General features: G+C 37.5%; 1 protein-coding gene across 3 annotated transcripts in view; it reads right to left on the bottom strand.

Moving 5' to 3' along the window:
- Positions 1-9213: 9213 nt before the first annotated feature.
- Positions 9214-14364, bottom strand: part of efemp1 (EGF containing fibulin extracellular matrix protein 1) — a 33971-nt gene continuing 28820 nt past the window's right edge. For all 3 annotated transcript variants that reach the window (XM_026943172.3, XM_026943173.3, XM_026943170.3), the window contains 4 exons: positions 13480-13599; positions 12171-12294; positions 11522-11714; positions 9214-10820 (listed from right to left, as the gene is read on the bottom strand). In XM_026943172.3, coding sequence (XP_026798973.3) covers positions 10659-10820; positions 11522-11714; positions 12171-12294; positions 13480-13599 — 599 coding nt within the window. In that variant the 3' untranslated portion in view covers positions 9214-10658. The remainder of the gene's footprint in view (positions 10821-11521; positions 11715-12170; positions 12295-13479; positions 13600-14364) is intronic.

The raw sequence follows: 14364 nt of genomic DNA, 5'->3' as shown, positions 1-14364 counted from the left end.
AACTGATTACATTTGATTTACAATATTTTATATAATTTTAATATATTCAGTTTAGTGTAGACTAATATACATCTACACAGGTCAGTATAGATATAGGCAGCTCACTGGTTAATATCCTGTGGCTGGAAGGCTGTGAGTCTGTAACACAGAACTGCCAGAGAGCCAGTATTACATCCTTGAGGAACACCATTAACATGCTCCCGTTCAGCTGGATACATGGTTTGAATTCAGCAATATTTGTAAGTATCTTTGGAAAAAAAAAATCATCTGAAAGCTGAATAATATCTGCCATTGAAACTTCAAGTCCAATTTCCATACAGAAGTGCCGTCAGCTCCAGAATTATTGGTACCATTTATGGAAATTAACATTAAAGATACATGCAATAAGTGAAATTTTTTGAGCTTGTAGACATGTATTGTTTTTATAGACTGTATCATTTTACCATTTTGTCAGACATTATAATTATTTGGAAAACCTCAGGAATCAACGAAGTGAAATCTATCATTAAAAATTAAATAACAGCTCTGAGTTGTGTAATGTCTAATAAGATTGGAGACACTTGTAGAGGGAAGCTATATATATATATATATATATAAAATTTATTTATTTATTTGCACATGTGAACTGCCCTCTCCAATTTAGACCAACTTGGTTCAGATCTGGAGACTAAAATGGTCATCATAAAACATTAATTTTGTTCCTACAAACATTTCTGTGTTGTTGATCTTCACTATCCACAATCCTGATCAGGTTTGTGGTGGATCTGTAAACACTGGGTGCACCCTGGATGGGACACCAGTCCATTCTAAGGCAGCACACATGCACGCATGCACACACACACACACACACACACACACAGTATTCACCCAACCCCACCTAGAGGCAACATACCAACATCTTTTTTGGACAATGGGCTTAAACTAGAGATCCTAGAGGTGAACATATGAAGCTACCACACTGACTGGACTTCAGGACTAAACGCAGGAACCCATATCTGTGAGATGGAAATGCTACCTGCTCGGCCACTGTCCTTCCCATGGATTTGAATATTTTATACCAGTGCATATTAGGTGTGTCTTATAAATGCGTCTAACTGTAGTTCCAGTTCTGCTTGGTGAAACAAAGCTTCCAAACAAATTGCATGTGGCTGTTTTGCTTTACAGCTGATTTTGAAAAATAACAACCTCATCAACCAACCCTGAAATTCTGAAACTCTGATCTTTTGGGTTCTTCATGTCCCCTCTGACCAATTATTATCCTCACTGTCCTCATCTGTTAATTAAAAGAGATTTCAGGCTAATGATGGCCTCCTTCACTTGCATCGACACCTCTTTGGACCGCATATTGAGAGTTACCATAAACAGCTACCAAATGCAAATTCAACGCTTGGAATCAACTCCAGACCTTTTATCTCCTTCATTTTTCATGAAATAATGAGGAAACATCCACACCTGGCCATGAAACTCCTTATCAGTCTATTGTCCAGTTACTTTTATGCCTGTAAAAATGGAGGAACTCTGTAAAAATTGCTGTAATTCCTAAACGGTTAAAGCAATATTTATGTTAAACCCCTTGAATTAAAGCTGAAAGTCTACACTTTCACGCTACACTATCACATCTTGATATGAATATTTTTTGTTTTGATATTTTTTGAAATGATAAATGATACAATAATGTTTGACCTATTCTCTTGAAGGTTGCCAGTAATTCTGGAGTTAATTGTACCAGGCCCTATTTTGCTACCATACTCACTTCCACTTGAATGGAAAAGGCAGATGATCAGACAAACCAAACAGACCCATTATAGCCCTTACACCACCCAGACTGCTTAAAAGCAGTTGTTGAATGTGAGCAAAGCATGCTTTACAAGGCAGAGCTTGCACATTCTGTTTGCTCCAACAAGTCAATAAAACCCGCTGGTATGCCGAACATCTTTGGAAGGCAAGATAGGTGAGAGTCAGGGCGAGAGTGGTATTTAATCATAGATAAACTGATTCCACTATTACAGTGCCAGGCAGCAGTGCCTGAAAAACATATGACTAAAGTGAATAACCAGTGATGGGAGAATTGCACCAGAGGTGGCATTGACAGTCTGTCACTCCTGGATTCAGGGGTTAGGAGAGTGAAAAATCTAAAGTGCTGCATCCAACTATGGTCCAGTTATGTTATTAGCATCACTCTTTTCAGGGAAGAACACATTTTGAATAATGTTGGACAATTATTTAAACAGGCAAACAGGAGTGACAGAGATGACAGGAAGTCTACAGTAACTTAAACAACCACTCTTTACATGTGTGGTGAGCAGAAAAGCATCTTAGAACACACAACACATCGAACCTTGAGGTGATTGGGCTACAACAAAAAAAGACCACATTGGATTCCACTCCTGTCAGCCAAGAGCAGGAATCTGAGTCAGTTGGCACAGACTCACTGATTCTGGACAGTTGAAGATTGGAAAAATGTCACTTGGTCTGACGACTCTCAATTTCTGTTGTGATATGAAAATTGTAGGGTCAGAATTTGGGGTCAGCACCATGACTCCATGGACCCAACCCACCTGAACTGTGTTTTCAGTTCAGGCTGGTGGTGGTGGTGTAATGGTGTGGGGGGCATCACTGAATGCCACAGCCTATCTGAATATTGCTGCTGACCAAATGCATCCTTTTATGGCCACAATTTATCCATCTTATAATGGCTACCTTCCAGCAGGATAATGTCAGAAAGCTGACTCAAACTGGTTCCATGAACATAGCAATGAGTTCAGTGTACTTCAAAGGCCTCCCCAGTCACCAGATCTGAAAAAATAGAGCACCTTTGGGATATGTTAGAATGAGGGATTCACAGCATGAATGTACAACAGATTAATCTGCAGCAATGATGTGATGCAATCAGGTCAACATGGACCAGAATCTCAAAGGAACGTTTCCAACACCTTGTGGGATTCATGCCACAAAGACCTGAGGCTGTTCTGGGAGAAAAGGTGGTCCACCCATCTTTTAATACATCTCTAAACATTTTTTCCAAAGCAAAGTTCTTCTGAGGCTGTAGGAGGTGAAACTGCGTGATATTTGAAATGGTTGATGATGTGATAGTTGTTGCCAAGACATGACATTCATTCTATGTGGTTCCAAAGTTCCGAGAGTTCCGAAAGTCTTAAGCTGCCTAAATTCATTCCTGCCATAGCAACAGCTGGCAATGCAAACAGAGATATCACTGATGTTATGTCTACTGCTGTTGAAGTTTCTTACCACTAGAAAGAACAAATCCTTCATTCGTGGTCTACAAAATGTTCAGCAAATCTTCTTATGGTTTCCCTGATGTGCAACTGATTGTATCTTTTTCAGGATAATAAACAGCTCCTGCAGTCATGCATGAGGAGTGATGAGTGATAAAAACTGATCTGTTAAGACTTGTGATTTCAGTGTTAATTAGTTCTTTTTCCCCTTGGCTTGGCTTGATTCAAATGCCACTGGTGTAAGTGCCAGGCACTTAGTGTTCATTATCTGGCTCATTTTCATCTGCTATTTTATGTACAGTGTAACCAGTATGTCAAGCTAGCAACGTAATATGGTGTCAGTCCACAAGGGAGTACAAACTGGCAATTGACACAACAGGGTTTGATAAATAGGCCCTTTACCTCATTTAGTGTGAGTAGATGTCAGTGTGTGTCAGTGTGTGTGTGTGTGTGTGTGTGTGTGTGAATGTGGTTGGTTGAGTGGGTTTCTCTGTGTGCCACTTGTAAGTCTCTGCCAAAAGCTAAGAGTGACCTCATCTAATTTTCTTTTCCGGTTTCTAATACCATCCAATAAGGCTCCAGATTTTTACCTTTCTCCTGGGATTTACTCAGCTAACTCTAGAAAGACATTCTGAGTTCATTCATAAGTTCACAAATATAATGTTTTGGCTTGTTTATTTCAAATGCCAGTGCCAGAATATATATATACTTGAATATCAGTAAGCAGTAGGGACGTAATTAAATAGGAATACATTATTCGAAAAGAACAGATAAAGTTCTCTAAACAGATATAAATACAGATATGAATAAGAGGTGCACTATTAATTTTTTTCTAAGAAAGGTTCACAGGGCATTGTGACTACAGGTGTGCACTGGGATCCAGTGGGATACAAATGAAGACGATGTTAAATTACATGAATGTACAGTGTTCATCCTTAGTAACTGCCTGGTCAGGGTTATGGTGGTTTAATTTAGGCCACTATTTTGTTTATATTTTGGAAAATAGAACCAACTAAATTTGAAAATATTACAGGCAGGTATAAAGAAAAATGTGCAAGGTTCATACAAAAGAAAAAAAAAAAAAGGTTTAGGCCACACCCTCTTTGGATTTAATTCCAAATACATATGCAGAGATGATATTTGGAACACTCTACAGATACAGATACAGATACAGGCACTGTAACTGTTACAACCCTAGTAAGCAGTGATATGCCAGTCTTGAATGATCTACTAAGTGTCCTAATTTGCACTCTAGCACATTAAAATGGGTCAGAACTACAGATCTGTAATGTGAGCTTTGGTTCGTAGATGCTCTGTTAAATGGACCCCATTAATGTTAAGTTTTTAAGATTTTGTTACTGCCAACCTTGTATAGTAGAGATATGTTAATATATTGCTTTACATGGTTACACTGATACAGTACAGCTCTTTGTTAAGAGTACAGAAGAATAAGGAGCAAACAGATAATAGCTTCTTTTTTCTTTTTTTTCTTTTTTAAATTTTAATAAGCGATTGAGCCATTGAGAGAAGTTGATCCAGTATTAAATAATTGCAAATAAAACCAATAAAGTTAAATGCTACATACTTTCTGCACAAAACCACCAAACCAATGGCAACAAATCATATCTTTCATACAAAACTACATTTTACAAATAAATAAAAATTAATTTTTCTAAAATAAATAAATAAATAAATAAGACTCAATCCAAACTTGCATGGTAACACATCTAACTGTAACTTTGCTGCACTTATCCTAAGCTGATTATACAAATAATTTGGAAAGGTTTCATAAATTATTATTCCCTACTACTGTTCATTCCTTCTCAAACCATCTTTTCAATATTTTAAAATGATTTCAGGACAGGAATTATTTAATTAATTATTAGCATCTACTGTATATGAAAGAATGTAAGCTGCTGGCCTGCTGGTTCATCTTATCTCACCACTATTTTTGACAAATTTGCATTACACATCAGATAAGGCTAATTCTATGTTTTTCTTCAGCTCTCACATCATACCTTATGAGAGAACCAATTAAATCTGAAAATGCCTCTACTTCATCGTAATCCTGCACATCAACAGAATGTACTTGGAAGGAGAAAAGTCAAATTTTTGTATATAAATCACTTTCCACATTATCCTTGTGGTCTTCTCACCACAGACTGAATAAAACTTGTTATTTCCTCCTGGAGATACTTTCAAAAGATTTGTTTTTTTATATGCTTGCTTAAATACTTTTGGTGACTCATCTTACCCCAACCTCTACTAACTGGGTTTAGACAAAGGTTCTATATCCCATATGTAGAAACCAAGAACAGAGGGGATTCTAAGCAGAATCCATTTAGGAAGCAAAGAAGGTTTAACCATCCAAAGTACCCTTTGAAAAAAGGGTTCCATGTGTTTCATTTTTGTTACAAAAAGCCTTAATCTAGTTGCAAATCGGCTGTTGGAGGTATGAGTTGACTCCATCATGTCCTTTGCCTGGATGGTGAAGTCTGCTTCCAGCATATCACTAATTCCTTTGCTTAAACCAACCATTCGCTCATACCCATAATTTATGGCCATGAGAATCTGACCTATCTTGGATAAATAAAGACAGGCAGGAGGTGATTCAGAAGAAAGAACTCTTCCTCTCTCCTGCAACCCAGTGTTGCAGAAGGCAAGTCTCAGGAGAACCAGAGAACTCTTGGCCTGCAGAACCAGAGAATGGGACTGAGATGACAGTGACTGATCACATCTCGAAAAACACAAGAGAGATGGTAACCGCACCCTGCATGACTGAGTGCAAGCTGGCTTGGTTTAACTGTGAAACAGTGTCCTTAGGAGCTGCACCCAACGGAGATTGGCCCTTCCTGATATTACTCTCTTTGCCATGACTATGAGTAAGATTGCCTGGACCCAACAGATGTCCATGAGATAGACATAGACCAGTGAGATATTTATCATCATGACACTGAACAGTGAGATATTTATCATCAAAACCTGAGCAAAATCTGTTTCAAATCAACAAACCAAGTGCGTGTTGACTTGCAGTTGGTGTCACACAAGTGGATGATGGACACGGTGGCACACTATTTGAAGAGCAAGTCTTGTTCTTCTTGTAAAAAGAGAACATTTTAGCCACTTGCACACTGATTTACTTCATGAGATGGCGTTATTTTTTTTTTTAAAATTGATATTCATCAGTCACACTAACCTGGTCAGGGCCCTGTAGCTGTGAGGTGGCTTGACCCCTGAGTTCATTGCTAGGTCTACTAAACTTTCCTGGTGGGACTCATTTAGTTGTCTCTTATGGCTTGTCCTTGACACTTTAACAATAGTATTTAACTGTGTATTGCAACTTTGACATCTGATGCCAAACATATTTGGCCCGGAATTTCCCTTCTATGTTAACTGTCAATGGTATTTTAAGTATTAAACAAGTATAAACTTGTTTAAACCAGAGAATACTGGGGGTCCAAAGCAAGCATTTAAGTTATTCACCGTACTGTAGATGATTTCCCTGCTAACTAGCAGCTAGTTAGACTCCAGAACATCCACAGGATGCAGAGTTTAGCATTCTCTTATGTAAGCATTTCATACACCTAATTCATCTCATCAGATAATGAGATGAATAAGGCCTCCACAGTCTGAGTTTGGCATGTGCAAAGAAAGAAAATACAAACCTCTCTAGGGTAGTTGCTGCATATGGGAAACACAGTAATTCCCTCCTTCCGACTGGGAAATGCTCCTCCAATTGGGAATCATGAGTCACAATTTTGGGAGCTTTCTGACAGCCCCGGGTTTCTCATACCAAACCTGGAAGTAAGGCAGCTGACTACATAAAATTCCTTGTGTCTAAGGAAAAAAGTCTTCAAATTGGAATTACAGTTTGTGTTATAATGAATTACAGCTAATACATTTTCACCACCTGCTTCAGTTCTATTAAAGATTCGGAAGATATTGTGCTAAAGAATACAGCGATATCCTAATGATTAGCTAATATTAGATAACAACTAATAAACACCACTTTTTCCCAGTAAATGAAATGACGATGTGGGGGCAATGGGAATGCTATCAAGACAAAATAACAGGAAGTTTCATCCTCCATATATATTCCAGATTCTGCCCATTTATTGGAGACACTAATACTACTACTGCTATGTCTGAATCTTAGATTACTAAATCTTAAAATCAAAAATAATTCTGAATAAACTTTCTAGTGATCTAAAAATCCCCACACATTTAAACAGATTTTATTACTTTTAATTTCATAAGCTGGTTTTATGGAGTGGTATTTAAGGCCACAGAGGTGGATGGAGGGAAGGAATTTTATTTGTTCTTCCACTTTTCTCATGGGGAACATGGTGCAAGCGCAAAAATGAGGCAGGAGCGTTATATATTCTCTTTATTCGTGTACCCATTGGTGCAGGTGATAACCTGGTGAGGTTAAAAATACAGGGTGTCCCAAAAGTCTCCATCCACAGGGGACTAGGTATGTCAGCACCACGTCGGTCGTGTCTTCGTCAGTGGATGTGCGTGGACGTACGGTTGGGCTGCAACACTTCCAGTCCTTTTGAATTTGTTAAGAAGTTTGGCAACAGTGTCGTGTGTGATGTGCTTGCCATGTTTCCTGTGAAAGTCCATCGCAACCTTGCGACAGCTTCCTGATTCAGCTGTGAGAATGATTTCAATACATTCTTCCTTTGTCATTCTTAAAGGCTATCTGAAAAAAAAAAAATCTAAGTATGAAAAATTTGAAAGACATTTTGCTAAAAAGTGTTAATTTCCCCTATGTATGGATACTTTCGGGACACCCTGTAGTTATAAATAATAATACATTATCAAGAGGTGTGGTGACACTGCCTTTTTTTTAACTTCAAACCACGAAAATAGCAATTGAGTGCAAACAGACTGTGGCTTGTGCCCATCAAACCTGGCAAGATGTCAGCGTTGTAATCACAAATTATACTTATGTCTGCATAAGAAGAGAGTTCCAAGTGTGTGTGGTAAATCACAGTGGTGTATTTTCCATGAAGAGTGTGAAGTCAGCTTAAGAGTGGGCTATGTCATACAATCCACTATCACTCAAGCTACACCTTGTATAATGAGTCAACATGAAATTAGATTTGTTCTGCAGCCAGTTCACAGATGGGAAATGGTGACTAACACTGCTAGCCTCCAACATCTAAACCCTTAGGATCCACAAAAAAAGCTGTTTATTACTTGAAGATGGTTCTGTTTAGTTAAACTTGCCAGACTAATACATAAATTCCCCATAATCTTTCTTTGGGGATCCATCTATCCATCTATATCCTGTATATCTGTATCTGTCTGGAGAAAAACTCTCCTGAAGTACCTTAATTTTGCTTGTAGATGACTGCCAGTGCAATAGCATGCCAAAACATGTTTTCAGGAGTCTTGCAGGGCATTAATGGTTCAAGCATGCTACTCAGTTATGACAAATCGTTTTGCTTATTTCGATATATTCAAGAAAAAGTAAGGAATAAAACATTTGGGTTGTGTGCTGTTATAGGAAATTAATCAATATCAGGGTGGTGTGTTGCAATTGTTTGATTATTTTCCAATAACAGCATGCCATGAAGTATTCTAATCCTCTTACACCACAGCAATCTACCAATGATTTTATCAATGACACACTGTTATTTTAACCAGTTACATATAAAGTTATTAATAATACAAAAAAAATAAATAAATAAATATGAAATGAAAGCATGCAGAAAGTTTCACCATATTGATTACATCATATTGTTATAAGATTCATATATTTTTCTTAAATAACCCCTTTTTAAATTTATAACACCATTCCATTTATTGTTAGACTATTATTAGAATCTCGTCATGCAGAGCTCCTGTTATAGAATTAATCACCAGGTTCTGACCAATCCGATTCGAGAACTGTACAGTGCTGTGGTATAACTGAATATAGCAGATGCTAAAAACAATAATAGAATAAAAAAATAAAGAATACTCAGCATGAATCTTAAATATAACCTTTATTTTTTAAAACAATTCTCTTCTGCTTCAGAGTACAAAAAACATTCATGATTATGTATTAAATCAGTTTTAAATAAAGAAAAGATTCCCAACTGCATAGAGCTTTATCTTTTTAAAACTGTGAATGGCACTGAATATACAAATATAGTTGGCTATTGCAATTATTACTGTATTCATATATAAGGCACTGCATGTTAGACTTTGGAGATTGAACTACATATTCTACAAAGGTTACAATTAAAGACAAAATACCTTAAGGCTTGACATAGGTAACTTGAAGTAGGTTATTCCAACTTCATCAGTGCTGCACATAGAATGAGTGGTAACATGGCTACAAGACAACAAATTTCGTGCTTTTACATGGATCATGACTACATACTGCATTCATCCATACAAATCTTCAAAGTACACACAATATTTGGCTGATTGATAGCTTGGCCTGGGAACAGAGATTTTTTTTTTTCCCCCAGGGTAACCTCACTGGAACTAATATAGATGGCCAAGTGCTTTCCACTGCATTAGTCCATTTAATCCATTTGTGGGAAACACTCAAAAGCTTTGCCATACTGTGGCATTGCCATCATTTCCTGGCTATTTATTGTTCAAGAGCCATGTTGCCACTGAGACTAGCTACAAAGCAACATTCATAAATGAAAAGGAAATGAATCTAGATTTATTAAAGTGGCATCATCCAACCACATAAACAGTGCCTAACTCTCTCATCAACAGATGCTGCAAACACTCAAGTGCAGTTCAAAATACCCTAGAACATAATGTTTTGTCCCCAAGATTGAAAATGATTTCACTTCATTAATTGTGTTGCCTGAGAACATTTTAGTCAATATTGGGACAGAGCCACTGGACAGGGTTCAAGAAAGAAAAAAAAAATTGCTGAGGACTTCAGTTTAATTTGTGTCCAACTCACACAGGATAACAAGGTCACACACTCACCACTTGGTGCTTATATCTGAAGAAGAATTATGTAGTGATCTGGGTCATGAACAACATGGGCATCCACCCGATATGAGAAATTCGAATGAAAAAGAAGACATTATATTGTTATACTGCTATAACTTTTATCACTAGCACCTAGCATCAATCCCTGTCTCTCTGGGACTTACTTTGCCTCACTGTCACAATATATCCTGTTAAACACACACTTTCGTTGTCAATACAAGTCTCTGGTTAGGTAAAGCCACATATACTGTATCTCTGCAACTAACTGCTAGTGGACCCCTTTTATATCATTTCATTATTAATATCAGACGTTCCAAAAGAAGAGCAGGATCAACTATACAGAACATAAAGAATAAAAAGAAAGACTCAACTTGCACAGTTCATAAATTCTTGGCACTGTGATGGTAGGGAGCTAGATTGTAGCATATTGGATATGTTTAAACATGTGAAGAGGCAGTACAGCAGCCATTAGAAGGGGAACGGTCCCACGATGATGGTAAGCCGTAATAAGGAGCTGGTGCGATAGTTTGTGACAGTGTGGTGGGTGATCATCTCTAGATCGATGATTATCTCAAGAGGGCCCTCTAGGGACTTGGTCAACACCAACATTGCACTGACATTGCTGGAACGCTATAAACAGGGAAATGTGATCAGTTGCTGTATGATATTACATATTACCCATGCACTGAAGAAAAATGTACAAACTGGTTATTAGGAATATAAGCAAATACAAAAATACATTATTTGGGTTGAACAAATAATGTGTTCTAAACAGACACAAATACAGATATGAATAGGAGGTGCACTATTTGTGTTTTTAATTATTTATTGCTGTAAAAAAAATTTTAGACAGATCTGTTCAAGACTAGAGGTATACATGATGATTGGGATCTCACAGGACACAAAAAAGTAATGCACGCAAGAGGTTTTTATTTTCAGATGGGTGAGCAGTCAGACAAAGAAAGACCACATTTATTAATGTGAATGTGAATAATGTACTTAAAGCGATGCATTTACATCATGCATCCTTAGTAACCGCCTGGTCAGGGTTGTGGTGGTTTAAATTGCACTACTAGTGTGTTTATATTTTGGGAAATAGAACCAGCTAAATTTATTAGAATATATTATGGGCAGGTACAAAAAAAAAAAAAAAAAAAACTGAGCAAGCAAGAATAAATACAAAACATTTTTGTTAAAAAAAAAAAGATTTAGGTCATGCTAATTTCAGGTTTGAAGACAAGTACAGATACAGATACGAATATTTGGTGTACTAAACAGATACAGATTGTGGCATTGTGTTACACCGCTACTATTTGTAAAGCATTACTCACCCTCAGAAAGAATTCTCCTCCCTCATTGCCGGCTCTGATCCTGAAGGTGTTATGCGTATTACTATAGATGTTGGTGGCTTGGATCTGGAAGATGTCTGCCGGTACGGTACGGTCAGAATGAATGTTCATGTACTTGTAGACAATGGACTGTGGCAAGCCACGGCATGCACTCATGGATGAACAGACACACCGGCTGGAAAGAAAAAGAAAACTCTAACCACCAGACCTGTACAACTATCCAACGTATGATATAAGTAGAATCAGAATATCTTATAGCACAAGTGTATGTGGAATTTGTCTTCGTGCTGGAGTCAAAACAAAGAATACAATTCCCAAAATACACAATATACAATATGCAATATAAGAGATGCATCAATGGCATTTTTTTCAGACCGAGAACAGGTTTTCTGGCCTCATGGAACATGTTATTTAGTTCTGTTTAGGTTGATTTCTGCCATGTGCTGCTAGCAATGACTTCCTAGCCCTGAGTTTCTGTGTTTAAGATGTTTTGGCATTTAAACAGTATCTTTAACAGAGATCATGAGGGCAAGCAAAGCATTATCAGCAAGTGAGGTCAATAAAAATGAGCATAAATACTTGTGAGCAAACTGTTAAATTTGGCCGTGAAAATGCTTCCAGATGAACCTACTTTTCTGATGTGCGCACATAAGGCTCTTGACAGGGGTTTTTCGGGTAACACCGGAAGCCTCCGTAGTAGTTCCAGCACATCTCATCCTCGCTGCATTTGTGGCCTGTTTCACACTCATTAATGTCTGAGATCAAATGGAGAGGAAAAATATTCATATATTATAGAAACGACATAAACTCTTTCATTCCAGTAGTTAAAGTCTTCGCGTAGTGGAGTTACTGTTACTACTCAGAAGTTGATTATTTTCCATTAATAGCATGTCCCAAAGTGTTTTATTCTTCTTATACTACAACAAATTGCAAATAATTACAATTTATTAATTTCTTAAATTTATTAAACAGACATTTCCTTACAAAAAGCATCACCATATCAACGATTATTCTTTGTTAAATAAAAACACATTTTTTTAAATGCATTTATAGTTAGCCTTAGAGTGTCTCCCATAAAAGTATCTGTGACTATTAGCTGTTGCTATAGAAACAATAAGGTATTAGAATGAACAAATTAATATAAACCTGTGATTTGTTTTGCACCCAGCACTACTGTCAGAGTCATACTGTTATAGAGAATAATCAACACCTTCTGAATCAGATTTGAGAATTCACTGTGGTATAAACATAACTGTAGTACCAGTATGTAAAAATCCCAAACTATTGCTAAACAAATTTCATATATGCCAGTTTCCCAGGATTTTAACTTTTAGTGTGTGTCTTCTTTAAATCAAGGCTTAAGCTTAATCTCTGCCTGGCACACCAGCCCACAGAGTCTTACTTACTAAACCCCTGGTCTCGCTGTTACAGTAAAGGGGGATATTGGAATACATGGGCTATCCCTAACCTTACAGCAGGCAAGTCTGAAGTTTATTCAGGTACGCACACACACACACACACACACACACACACACACATCAAACAGTTCCTCACCATCAAAGTACCCTCGGAAACGAAGGGAACTATTTCTGACACAGCAGCAGAGATTCATCAAGAGACTCTTACTCACTCTCCAACCTATTCACCTAACCCATGGGAGAGGAAAAAATAACACTGTTCCTCATTTGAAACTCTTAGAAAAAAAATACCCCACAGACATAAATCTCCCTTTTGGGGGCTGAAACACTAACGCCTTGTTTGTGCGCACCCTGAGCTTTCGCATTCTTTCCATGACAGTCTGGTTGAGAGTACCGAGCCCATATTCCGTTATATATCTCCTTCAGCACTGACATGTCCAATTTTGATACGGATCCGAAATGGGCACGGAGGTTGGAGAGATAATCATATTTCACTCCCAAAGAGAAGCAGGGGCCAAGTACCTTGACACGTTCTTGTTCCCTGGAGCTCATATCCTTCAGGGCAAGTGCAGGAATATTCTCCAGGGCTGTTAACGCAGGCGTATTGGCACATGTAGCGGGAGAAGGCACACTCGTCAATGTCTGGAAGCAAAACGAGAAAAGGAAGCCGTTTAGAACAGGCACAGCATTTGCCTGAGTGTTAGTGAGAATATCATTTCTAAACAGGGGGTGGAAGGGGCAGCATAAGATGGACATGACATAGCCTAGGCTACGTATAGTACAACTTCATTACATCACATATTGGTTATATACATATAAGGGCATCAAATGCTCCAGGAGCAGAATCATTAAGATATCATGTAGACAATATCCATCTACTGTAATACATTTTCCAAATATTGGAATATGAATCTCTGAAGTAGAATTTGCCTCAGCCATTGATTTGAGTTTGCTTCTGCAATGCATTCAAATAAATGATCCTCAAGGAGGTCAGGGTGATTTCCATCAACCCACCAATGACTGTAATCCATTTTTCCCCATAATACTATGCATCCTATTAACATGTATTTCATGTTTTCCTAAACAATCAGTTAACTGTACAGGGCCAACATGAATAACACATTTAAAAAGTTAAATGTCAGTCTGAAAATGGGGCAACACATTTACAAAACATTATCTGAGTGCATATAAGAAGTTTTCTGGCAGATATCCAGGTAAAAGCTTTATTATTATTATTATTATTATTATTATTATTATTATTTTACTATGGTGCCATTGAGTGTCCTGCAGTGGTCATATCTTTGCCATTATGTGCTCAGCAATCAAAAGTATTAATTTCTTTAATAAATTCTTTTTAATTATCATACAATGCAACATCAAATGAAGGCAGCCCATCATACATTCATT

This window comes from Pangasianodon hypophthalmus, chromosome 28, assembly GCF_027358585.1.
Source record: "Pangasianodon hypophthalmus isolate fPanHyp1 chromosome 28, fPanHyp1.pri, whole genome shotgun sequence".
Classification (NCBI taxonomy): Eukaryota; Metazoa; Chordata; class Actinopteri; order Siluriformes; family Pangasiidae; genus Pangasianodon; species Pangasianodon hypophthalmus.
The sequence above is the reverse complement of the archived record's forward strand: the minus strand, read 5'-3'. Positions and strand labels throughout refer to the sequence as shown.